The 13,410-nt window shown below is 38.1% G+C and overlaps 1 protein-coding gene across 1 annotated transcript in view; it reads left to right on the top strand.

Annotated features, from left to right (window-relative positions):
* Positions 1–13,410, top strand: part of LOC149800128 (uncharacterized) — a 38,261-nt gene that overhangs the window by 21,422 nt on the left and 3,429 nt on the right. Inside the window, exons 3-6 of the mRNA XM_089959731.1 lie at positions 8,899–9,071; positions 10,004–10,121; positions 12,444–12,571; positions 13,374–13,388. Of these exons, the coding sequence (XP_089815857.1) occupies positions 8,899–9,071; positions 10,004–10,121; positions 12,444–12,571; positions 13,374–13,388 (434 nt within the window). The remainder of the gene's footprint in view (positions 1–8,898; positions 9,072–10,003; positions 10,122–12,443; positions 12,572–13,373; positions 13,389–13,410) is intronic.

Genomic DNA, 13,410 nt, shown 5'->3' with positions numbered 1-13,410 from the left:
AACATCAACTATGTTTAGTGCGTACTTGTATGTGTGCAAATGACCTTGTCGATCACATCCACGATCATCTGGAAGAAATACAAAATCAGTCTGATAAATTTCATTAGGTGTTTGGACATCAAATCAGAAGAAAAAAATCTTTCTTGGAACTAGTAAGTAAATTTGCCATAACGCTTGTCTGGCCGACCATGTTCGAGAAATCCCACGAGTGAACATTACCACATTTGCTAAAGTTTTTCTCGGCGGCTTGACCTCTCCAATATCCACGCGGACTGTAGTATATTTTGGACAATATCCGACTTTTTGTATCCATTGTTTGTTTGTATTAATATAGTTTACTTTAATGGTCACCGTCCAAAACAATCCTGGTCTTCATATCTCCTTTAGTGATCCATCTTTCGATTCGTTCGTTAACACCTGGTCACGAAATTGCATTGAAGTCATGGATCAGATTCACGTCGGCACGTAGACGTACATGAATATAAGCAAGGTCATGTTCATAAAACTCAGCCTCAACACGATTCACTGGGGCTTCAGTAGGCGTTGCTTGGTTGTTAGAATCAAGTTGTATATCAAGCCGTGTACCAGACCCACAGGAATCGAATCCAGGTATATATTTTTCACCAGAGTATTACTCGATGATGCTCCTGCTAATTTTGCTAATTCAGCAGCGATATCACCGGCAATAATTTTTTTGTGATAAATGTACATTTCTTTGCTCCACACCAAACACATGTTCAAGTAATCGAAGCTCGTCCATTACATGTTTAATTCGAGTTAGATTTCCAGTACGTGCTTTTACGCGACAACGCATATAAAATGAAGACATGATTAGATGACGTACTGTATTATTCATCTTGGAAAAGAAAATTCATAGATGTTTTCAGAAAAAAAAACAATAATTTTTTCGTCATTGATTTTTCTGCATAAGCATAACATACACAGTCCAAGTATGAAAATATATTTTCAAACTCATTTCAGGCACAAATAATTAGCCCAGCTGGATCAGTAAAAGCTCGGCTGTTGCTGAATATGATTTTACGATGCCGAAAGTGAGATTTGTTTTACCTGGTTACGCCATCGGCTGATTATCAACCGCGTTATGATGTTCACAAACAGTTTTAAATTCAGTGAGTGACAAGAGTGTCAACTCCACCGTCGATTTCTTTTCCACCATTGATGAATCTCCTACCAATGATGATCTGGATGCAAACAAAAATAATTTTGTAGTATAGGACGATGTGACGCTTGAGCACCAAGACGATTCCCGCAGATATTCTCACGACGTCGAAATAAAAATACAGACGTGATCTGTTTGACTCAGTGATACGCATATGTACCTAAGGTAACTCATGACAAATGAAACCTGTTGAGATTTCTTGGCATTGATCTAGCAAATGTTTATTTCACGTGATGTTTCACCGACCATTCGAGAGGCCCCGAGTGACCGAGTCGTCTAAAGCGCTCTTTGTAATGATCACTGCAATCTGACCTCTGTCTGCGTGGGTTCGAGTCTCAGATTCGGCCAATGTGGATATGTGAGATAGCTTGCCAGTAGCTTCTCGTAGGTTGGTGGTTCTTTCCGGGGTCTTTCCCGGGTTCTTCCGTCACTTGCCGCCATGTATAGAATATCGTGTACTGAAAAATGGCGTTAAACCCTACAACAACAACAATTGGCTATTCGTAGGTTTAATTACATGACATTATTGCGCAGATCGCTAAGCACCCATACAGTTTTCTCACGGTTCGTTTAAACAGAACATGCAGTCGTGTTGATAACTATTGAGAGGGTTTTTTTACAAGCCTTTAATACAACAATTTAACAATCATAACAATCATATTAAATGTCTGTCAGTGTTTACATAGAAGAGTACGAAAAACGCCTGACATTTTGAGGAATATCTCAACAAAGCAGATCAATTTAACATTGAAAATAATATGTGATGTGATGTGATTTTGATGTTTAACGTAGCTTTTACAATTTTTCAGTCATATTGCTACGATGTCTGCAATGTGGCAGTTTATAGTGATGTCTAGCACTGGGGCATCATGCCGCAGACATAAAGCATGATGTCCCACCCAGTCACATTATCCTGACTCCAGGCCGACCAGTCCTAACACTAACCTCTTAATGCTGAACGCCAAGCGAGGCAGCTGTTAGTACCATTTTTGTAAGTCTTTGGTATGACTCGGCCGGGATCAAACCCACGACCTCCCGCATCCGAGGCGAACGCTCTAACCACTAGGCCATCGGAGCGGTTTTGAAAATAATATAACAAAATGATGATGTTTAACAAGTTAGAAGTGATTGAAGTTTCATTGCAGCTTCGCGGTCATCAAGAAACTTCTGAAGAAATTCGGCTTCACTTTGAAACTAAGTATACTGTACGTGTTTACCACAATTTGCACCGGCATCAAAACAATGTCACTTGTTTGCAGATTTATCATTATGACTTTATGGCACTGTATCAGATTTATTACTGTTCACTGGAACACATGGAATCGTTCAGGCGATATGTTGTTGACAAGTATTTCGTGCATGGTTATATAACGCTGGTTATCAATGTTATGCTGTGATACATTCTGACAAGACCATAATGTTGGAGGGTCCTGGTGGTTGAATGAGGCCCTTGGAAAATAAATAATTATACCTGCTACATATGTAAATAATAATGTCCTATCACGAAGAGTAGGTCGCCTTAGTGAAACACAACTTGAGAAAATACAAGAATGCCATAAAATCCATGGCGGAGTCACATTAAATCTTTCTTCAACAAAATTGACTGGAGATTTCCCGTCCATTTGACCCAAACAAATCGCTGAGCTCAATGCGGCCCAACACAATAACACCTCGGTGACATTACAAGTATTCAAGTCAGAGGCGACACAAATGCAAAAGACTGGTAGTATATTTCCATTCCTTGCAGCTATTCCAGCATTGTTAGCATCAGTGGCTCCGGCAGTTGCAAACGGTGTGGCATTAGGTACTGTCAGAACTGCATCTGGAACGGCGCTAAAAAACGGCTGATGTCGGTCACTTAGCGCATTGTTTACGTCGTTGGTCTATAAAATGGAAAATGCCTTAAATTACCAAGAACAAATTGCTCGATACCATCGGGAAGAGGTCTTCCATCACCCGGTACAACACGCAAAAGATTACGTGTCCATTGATCAATCTTGATTTACTCGCGATAGTAAAATCAGTGAACGATTTTCCTGGTATCTTTATGGGAAATGAACTTGCACTGATGGTGCCACGCACGCATAAAGCCGGTATTTTCAACCTGCATTGGACAACTGACCTGGCACTCATTGGGTCGCATGCGTAGTGGCACCTCAAAATTGTTTTGATTTTGACCAGGATGACCTTATACCACCATTTGAAGTTGTTGATTATTTAGCGAAGAGCGCTAGCGTCCATGGTGGTACTGGACGACAAGTACTGTTTTATTCGACTATACCAGACCAGTAAACACTCGTTTGGATGGACCAATATGTGGTCATCTTGTTCTTGAAGTTTTGCACGCACTTGAGCGTTCACCAACACTTCAAGCACTTTATTTCACATTGAAGTACGTTTAATACGATATACAATTTATATTAACATTTATAAACGTTACTTAGCCCAACGACACGGTGCTGATGTGGATCTAAGCAGGTGTACCGCCAAAGTGGATTTGACTGAGTTTTACTAGTCGTGTTGTTGTTGACGTCGACCCAGATGAGTTTAGATTTTTCAAGATCAAAATGGTCAGTTACAAACGTCTGATGCTGACATTCAAGATATTATTGTCAAGTTGAAGATAAGATTTATTATTATATAAGTGATGGATTCTGACCATGGTGATGAGGTTGAGGAATATACAGACGGGTGTTGGATCAGCTGCCAGTTTATGCTAATATCGATAACAATTTCGTTACTTCCCGATGAATATCTGCTTCAAAGTCATGTTTCCAAGCCCTCTTATAACAATTTTGTTCATGGCCATGCATAAAGTGGCTGCTGAAATCACCCCGATGTACCACAACAAACTCCTGATCACAAATGCAAAAGCCCAAAAGGTAACTGCATCACTAGGTGTCAGTATACACTCTGGGGTTGGTTCTACAACGGCGAAGTGGTATTCACAAATGTGTCCGTCTTGGATACGTTTAAATATTCCCCAGGAAGATATTTTCTATGATTGTATGACAGTTGTGCCAGCTAAAAAGATAATTGGTTAGAGGTTCGTTTTTGTCTTTGACCTGGACGTGATGACTCTGGGTAGGGTCTGTCAGTTGTCCAATTTTACTATGCAATTAAAAAGTAATCGAAACGAAGCAATAGCTGCGTCATTGGTTCTAGATGCTATTGTGGACTTCCTGCGGAAACATGTGTTGGTCTTCGTGTAACTGGAATTGCTACCACAACAACCATCATAGGTGCAACATTTGGAATTATTGTCGGAGTTATATCCAAAGTAACTGGTGTCTCTGGGGTGCTAGCAAAATAATTTACATACGATTACAATCAAGAATACGTATCTATGCAGAACTGCTTGCAGCGGTAGAAAGTATTCTCATCCATGCGACACAGAAATCTGGCTGTTTTTTGCTACCCTTACGTTTCTTATCTCAGTCTGGTTGTCTAAGTCCGGTCGTCTAAGTCATGGTGTCTACGCGCTGTGAACTACTTGTAAAAAAAGAAGTCTCTATTGTCTTCTCTGTGCCTGACGCTGTTATTATAAAATCAAACAACAACAACAAATATATGACAAAACGAAATTCACTTATAAGCAACTTAAGGACTCTCCAGCTTTGATAACACAACATAGAAAACATTTTGAGACACACACACACACACACACACACATGAAGTTGAGTTATTTTGTATTATGCTAGAAATTATGCACTACATGAAGATATTTAATTTATCTGTGACTTAGTCAAATTTTAGGTCAGCGTCATAGAATGTAACTAAAAGAATCTAATTAGTTTTACATACATCGTGTGAAACGAATTAGGTATTTTTAGCTAGATTTAATGACGCTGACCGGAAAATTTACTGAGCTACATCAGGATAAAATTCATGATGCTGTGTAGAACAAACGTACTGGTCCAGACACACGGGCAATACACATCACTAGCTATACAAAAATCCAACATCTCTCAAGAAGATCCGCAAAGCTGGCAACAACCAGAAATGCATTCTTCAAACTTTGTCAAACACCGTCAACCAGCCCTAATTTAAAAAAAAAAAAACATTGTAAACAAATAAAACTTCCTGCACTTACCAATCAAAGTGGTTCATTCATCAGTCTACACGTTATTCCATAAGAAAATTTCCATGTAGCGTATCATTGTACCAGTAGTCGCAACACTTGCCATATTTCCAGGACAGAAAATATAAATTTAAGTATATCATGAGTTAAAAATCTCAACACAGTTATCACACACGTTAGTCATAACTGTGTAATTTGTTGTACCGTTGCCTACCATAGAACTTTTTCCAAATTAGAACTAGTGAAAGTTAAACGTTATTCGTATAAAACTTATTAATTACTTCTTATTTTCACATAACATCCATCGATTAAATATGATAATACAGTAAGAAAATCAAATGATTTTATGTTTATATTTTCTCATGCGTAGAACTTGTGTACTTAGAGTCGACTGGGCACCCCATTGCCGTTATTAAAATAATCATATTAATGCGCGTTTACAAAAACTACAATTAGGTGGCGCGAGACGCACATGATGCAATAATGATGCACGTAACAATTATAAATTTTTCTTACTTTTGTTTTTTGATTCCTTTTCAAAGAGCGGCATATAATCTGCCTGGAAACCTATACAGATTTTCACAAAAGAGTATCAAACCCGAAAACCTCTAAACAGAGTGAGAGGCAACAACAGTACCTAATGAAAACTGTATTTTGAATCTGCTAACTATATTGCATAAATACATGGCATTTTCATTTAAATGGAGAAATAAATGGGTGGGATAAATAATCTGTGTCGGTGTTTTGTACCAAGACAAGGAAACCCAGTTGCGGGATTACAAAGTCTCGAGGGGAGACAAAGAATGTAACACTTTGACTGAGTTTTCCTTGTCTCGGTGCAAACCCCAACATAGAATCTCTTTGTCTCAACAAGATTAGTAAACTGTATTTATTGTCAGTGGGGTATAACATAATTATCGTTGCCGAATTCGAGACAGTGTTGGCGGAAATTTCTTACTTATGTTGATTTAAAGTGGTTTTCGCACAGCAGTTCATGTTTTATGCCTGCACAACAGGCTGTTTAATTACTCCTAAGGAAAGGAATTCGAGCCACTTCCTCCAGGCTTTTATGTGCTCAAGGAGCACTGTTTAATTGAAGCCGTCAAGCAGTGGGACTTATAGAGGTCCATAACTGTCTGAATGGAGGGCTTGTTGGCGAGTGGGAATAGACCCAGCACACACTCAGTTTTCCAGTCTGTATCTACCGAGCAGCGCAAGGTGTGAATGATTGGGAATTAACCCATCACACGCTCATACGTATGATATGATTGTGCTGAAGTTTCAGTATCACTAAGGGCGTGCACTGCACGCTAACCGATTTTGATGTCCGGCCGAGGCAAGGGACGAGAGGGTGGAAAGGACGGATCCCAGTTCACAGGTTGGTGCTCCTAGACTCCAGTGTATATAGTCTAAATTTGTCGTCTGACACAATTTTGAATAAAAACTCTGTTCTGTCTTTAATTTAGAGTTATGCTGAAGAGAGGTACCTTGGGTGTCATCTTTTTGAGTCAAGTTTGCCACCTTATATGGCTGGTCCTGATGGTCTTGGACTTTTTATGCCACCTTATATGTTGGATTAAATTTTGGGTCATATGAACTGAGTGATTTTAATTTTGTTTAAAGCCTTGTGGTGCTGAGCCTGGTGGTTTCTGGTGTTTAGACCATCTTATAAGAGCTAATGTAGGGTCTTACTTTCCTAGAATTATTTATTAGATTGCCACTTTGTGCGGCGGGGCCTGATGGTCTTGGTTGTTAGACCACCTTATATGTTCTAGTTTAGGGACTGTTTGGTTGTTTAAGTGATCTGAAACCCTTGCATGAATTATAGCTGTCACCTTCGTCTAGAGTGTGTTGTTTTCTCAAAGGTATTATGGTATTAGTGTACATGCAGGGTTGTTGGTTAGGTTTAGGAAGAATTGGGGTGAAGGATTAAAGAGAATAATATAAGGAAGTGTTAAGTATACATTTTTTTTTAATAAAAAGAACACAGTTAGAGAGTTGGGAGGTGCAGTTGTTCCCCCTTTCCCATGGTGGGTCCGACTTCGCGCACAGGTGATAACCATGTCCTAGTGACATGCATACCCTCGCCCCTCGCCTGTAGTTCGCACTCTGCTCTCCCTGCAAGTCCTTCTGTGTTTACTCTCCCCCCCCCCCCCATTTACAGCAATAGCTTTACGTAATTTGTTAAGACAGACATCTTTGCCTATTGTTCGGGTCTCGATGACATTTCAAAGACGTCTGGTCTTATTTTGTTTCCTAGTTTTGTTGGTGGTTTAGATTTATATTTTGTTTATCCCTAACTCATGCTTAAGGTTAAATGTGTGGTGTTATTAAAGTTTCTAGTTAAACATATTTTGGTAAGACATATATCTTTGCCGAGTGTTTGGGTCTCTATGACATTTCAGAAACATCTGGTCTTATTTTGTTTCCTAATTTTGTAAATAGTTTATTTTATTTGTTAGCTTTAACTCATGGATGTAGTTAAGTGTGTGATGTTTATTTAAGCCCCTAGCGAAGCATTTCTGTTAAGACAGACATCTTTACCGAGTTTTCGGGTCACTTATGACATTTCAAAGATGTCTGGTCTTATTTGTTTCCTAATTGTTATTTGATAGATTTATATTGTGTGTGTTAGCCCTGCTTGGCGGAAATGGACAATTACCAACAACTCCGAGCATACATGAGGAACCGCGCCGCGAATTTACAAACAGTAAAAGTCGAATAAAACGTCTACCGTAGTAGTAGTATCGGCGGTTTTTACCGGTCCATGGTCTGCTTCACTGCATGGCTAGCTACTTCTTTAGATCACGGATTATTAGTACTAACAGTCCACGAGTTGCACAGCGTGTGTGGTTTGCATGCTAAATAAGTAAAAGTCAAAGAGGCTTTGACCTAGAAAGTAATACAAGAAAAAAACTAGCATAATAACATTACTTACGTCTTCAGGCCTGTAGATAGATTATAGATAAAATTATTAGGTAATCAGATTGGTTACTCAGATGTGAAGGAATGAAAACCGTTTTGCTTCATTGACCAAATTGTAGCTTGACAAACACATTGATCGGTCAACTAATTGTTTAAGAAATTAACACAGAGATAATATATAGTGCAAACTCATATTTATTTTGACTCTCTTATTTAAAAATCAAAGTTAGTCCTATGGTCGGTTTATTTGTCCAATGAGTTCTGTACGCTCTAATTTTTTTCTCTAATTACAACTACTATAATTTGAATAAATACGCACATTTTCGTTAAATTCAAGAATAAGAAGAAAATAAATGAAACATACATAATAAGTACTTCGTTCCTAAAAGAACAACGTTTTTAAACAAAAATTATATTTCATAAAGAAATGTGTGCATTAGGATTAAGTAAAAAATATTAACAAATGAATGCCATTCATTTTATAATATAAACGTTTTCAAATAATTCTAATATAGCCAGGATATGCATTAGTCTATCATTCTACTTTACGTCCGTCTTTTATCAGTGCGTTTTTCTACCATCTGTTGGTATCAGTCTATATGTTTGTCAACCCTTGCCTCCACCTCGTGTCCGTAAGTGCATCTGTACGTTTTACGATCATTCTTGTTCAGTTTAAATAATAAATGAAGAAATTTTTCTGTTAACTTTTCAGTGACAAGATACAGCAGGATCTGGTGAAAGGCGCCTCGAAACTGGAACCTTGCCTGGAAGTTTATATGGATGATTACGACCCGATAGCATGCAGTGTGTTTGTTCCCTACACGAGACGAGTCCTGAAAAGACTGTCTCAGCAATATATTACTGATGTCTGCCAGACTTTTCAGGGTGCATGTTCTGTCGTAGATTTTCCTAAAAGAACTTTAAGTTTGAACATAAAGTCTTAATTCCACAGATCTGATTGTAACTTAAATTTCACTTTACCACTGGTGGCCTAGTGGTTAGAGCGTCCGCCTCGGATAAGGAAGGTCGCGGGTTCGAACTCAAGACAAGTCATACCAAAGACTTATAAAAATGGTATAACAGCTGCCTTGCTAGGCGCTCAGCTTTAAGAGGTTATTGTTAGGACTGGTCCGCCTGGTGTCAGGATGATGTGACTGAGAGGAACATTATGCTACGTGTCTGCGACATGGTGCCCCAGTGATAGACATCGCTATAAACTGTCACACTGCATACATCGTGTCGATGTGACTGGATTATTGTTCAACTATGTTAAAACTCCAATTACACACACACACACACATACACAGCGCTGATTGGTCAGTGATGTTTGATTGTTTTTGTTTTACTTGATCCTGAATAACTTTATAAATATTAGGTTATGGAGTCATCTATTTTCAAACATACTATTTGTGTCAAGTCCTTCTTTGATATTATGTATTTTTGTAAGTAATTTGTAATAATCTTTTTTTTTCAACATTCGCCCAGGATAAGGAAAATTAACCATTTTCCTAAGATGGAACATTTTAGGGACGCACTCTGGAAGAGTGAAACCTATGTATAACATTCTTTCCTTGTCCTACAGAAAGTGTTTGAGTTTGATCGCAAACTGTATATGACCCATGCAATTTTCTACGTGTTAATTAGAAGTTTATCCCTTCAAGCAACAGCTTGATTTTGTTAGAGACTGCGAGAATCGCTTTGGTTTTACATCAGGAACAAAAAAACCAAAACACTTAATGTACATTAAAATAGTCACATATTTTCCTTTGGAGGGATTTTTCTTGGCTGAGTTTTTCATGTTTTATTTCTTTCATTAGATGTGTTACCGCATATGAAATGCATTGAAAACTTATTGGAGAGTGTGCCGACGAGGCCAGAATTACTGAAGTCGATGTCGACTTGTTGGTGGACCCGACCGTCGGAGAAACCATGCAGGTGATTGTATTAATCGTTTTCAATTGCAGTGAAGAACGTCTATAACGTACAGTTGAAGGACAGTAAATTATTGTTTCGTGAAGATAGATTAACCGTTTTATGAAGGGTCTCTTGAATAAAAGAAAGGTTTATGATGGGGTGCCTTTAAGTGTACATTAGTAGTATCATTATGGGGCTTTTGGATATATATTACGGTTGAATCTCACACAAGTGCATTAGTTACAACAGCACATGCAAACCCGTATAATGGCAAACAAATTCACATGTTGATGCATATATTATTTTGAAAGGATTTATCAGTGTATCTTAACGAGGGAATCACATTGCCAGAACAATGGAATGTTCTTGACATCACAGAAAAGATTTAAACGCTCTTTTGTTTAAATACATCATTCAAATTTCTCAGAGAGGATGAAAAGATTAAGATTATGATTTTCCAAATACTCATACTTTCGCTTCTTGATAAATTAAACGACTTAGGAATTATTTTGGAACAACAGCAATCTAAACTTGATCAAGCTTATGAGAAAAAGCATGAAAGGTCATTGTATGTTATCATGCACACAAAAATTTAAGTCGCTGATGTTGATTAGACCACCCATCGGAGTGAAACAAGCAGTGAGTACGTCTGTGATGACTTTGAAACAGTACGAAAATCGGCAGAGATACATTAATTAGATAGATGCTTTCAGCAATTTAGTATAACAATGGCATCCACACTCGAGTTCTATTAGGAAATGTACGCCACTGCAGAAGTAGAGCAGCGCAAACATTGGAAGAAATTATAATGAGCTGTTGCCAGAAACAAATGAAGCTAATACTCCCGCGGAAATTTTTCAGTGCGTTTGTTGTGGTTGCATTTAAACGTACAAAGTCATTTGAGCTCATTTGGGCCGACACCAACTTGGAAGAAACTCAGTTCAAGTTACAAGCTAATTTTATGATCCTAGAAAGACTGTATTATTGGTTAGGGAAATTCTGACCGTAACACTTAATAAAGCAAACATTATCCTATAAAATAGTACTGCTAATACTCACCCAACATTAGGCAGGGGAGACAATTCACTCTTATATTTACAGAAAAATGAGCCGTTACGTTTGTTTTTCACATCTCTTTTATAAAATATATATCAGTGATATAGCTGATGATGTCCTTAGACTCGTCATAATTTTAGTTCTCTCTCTCTCTCTCTCTCTCTCTCTCTCTCTCTCTCTCTCTCTCTCTCTCTCACGCTTCTACAACTATCTAATATATAATCTAGGCTGACTCAGAATTTTACATTAAACTTTAACCCAGCAAAAGCTGACGTCATGTTTTTTCAAGTTTCAAAATGAATCACTTGCATTTCTATTCAATCATTTGGGTCGTACACTTAGTAATACATGCACTTGGAGTATGCATAGTGGAAATATGCTTTTTACAAACATTTAATGGTTAAATATTATAATATCAAGATGAGTAGAAAATCCTAAGTTGTTAACTTTCGTTTCACGTATTATGCCTATATTTATCAGGAACGCGTCTGGTCCCCTCTATCAGAAAGAAGAAAATCCCACAAATTCTGCCCTTTTCGTATAATTATTTATAATGATTGACGAAGTTGTTCAGAAGAACTGCTTCCTCCTTTTGATTTTCACAAACGTCAAGTTACAATTTATATAGTCCACAAAACTCCTCTAGATTAAGAGCCAAATAACAAACTAAATATTTCCTTACCTCTTCTAATCTCATACCCTACCTGGCAATGTCAAAATGGAAAATTATCTCTTCTAATCTCATACTCTACCTGGCAATGTCAAAATGGAAAAGTATCTCTTCTAATCTCATACCCTACCTGGCAATGTCAAAATGGAAAATTATCTCTTCTAATCTCATACCCTACCTGGCAATGTCAAAATGGAAAATTATCTCTTCATATTTAAAACAAAAGCGTTTCTTATTATTATCTTTCTGATGATTGCAGATACTCTATCATCATTGCTAGGATCGTAAAAGAACGTGTTGCGATCTAAACCCTTGATTACTTGCCTTAGTTATCTTTTCTTCCATGTTCCAGATGTTATCCTTTATTTAACGGCACATTGTATCTGTTTTGTGGATTTTGTTTTGCTGTTTTCTTTCGTAGTTATTCTCTTTTGCCGCTTGCTATGTTTGATTAATTTTTACCACTGTGTATTGGGACGGGCTATCTGTTGTAGTGAGAACTTGCAGCCGGAGAGTGAGAGAAAGAGGGGGAGAGAGAACGACTATGCAAGTCAAACTTGATGTCATATTGTAAGTATTTATAAAAGCACGTCCTGAAGTAGAAATTTTATTTGCAGTATCATAAACGTCGTGGTAGATGTAACAGCAAGTTGTATTTTAGACCTGGTTGAAATGGAATGTCCGAATGCCAATGACACAGCGCCGGCTTTTCTGGACGCTGTCCTGAAAATAATGCCAAGGGATTGTAAGTACTAATTAATTAATAATATGATCGTGGGATTGGGTTCAATCTGGGATCGGGTCAGAACCTAAAATTCTTCACACACACGCGCGCGCAAAAACACACACACACGAACACACACAAAGCACTGGGTGCCGTAAGCATCGAACCCACTCTTCGAATCTGTTCGAATGTCCATAACGTACGAATTAAAATTATCGGACCTGTATGTTACTATTATTTATTCGTATCTAAAAATGTTATTACAGCTTTAAGCATTCTCCTGTAGTGTCAAGGTGGGGGTGGTCGCTCTGTCTGGGATACATACATACATACATACATACATACATACATACATACATACATGCATGCATGCATGCATGCATGCATACATACATACATACATACATACATACATACATACATACATACTAATTGTTGTCGTGGCCTTGACGCCACTTTTCAGTACGAAATAGGCCAAACATGGCGGTGAGTACATCTGGTGGAGGAAGCAGCTGGAAAAATCACGGGAAGAACCACCGACCCACGGGAAACTACTGGCACGCTTTCTCATTTACCCACGTTGAAAAAGCCAAAGACTCGAGTCCAAGCGGATAAAGTTGAGGTGGGTATAATCTGTCAAGGCTTGAACATTAGACCATTCAGCCACACGGGGCTTTAAACTACTCGAAGATTTGGGGCTCCAAACATACTGTTATTATTTATTGTAAATATAATGTTTCCCTGCAGCATCGTGATCGCGCTCGTTGTTAAAGCATTGTTTTCAAGGAACCTAAAGATAATATTCACTCTCGTATCTTTACAGGTGCACTTCACCAGGGTATGTTGAAATCTCTCTCTCT

Source organism: Sinohyriopsis cumingii, chromosome 5 (assembly GCF_028554795.1).
Source record: "Sinohyriopsis cumingii isolate HCF-2022 chromosome 5, ASM2855479v2, whole genome shotgun sequence".
NCBI lineage: Eukaryota > Metazoa > Mollusca > Bivalvia > Unionida > Unionidae > Sinohyriopsis > Sinohyriopsis cumingii.
This window is presented reverse-complemented; position numbering and strand designations above follow the sequence as displayed.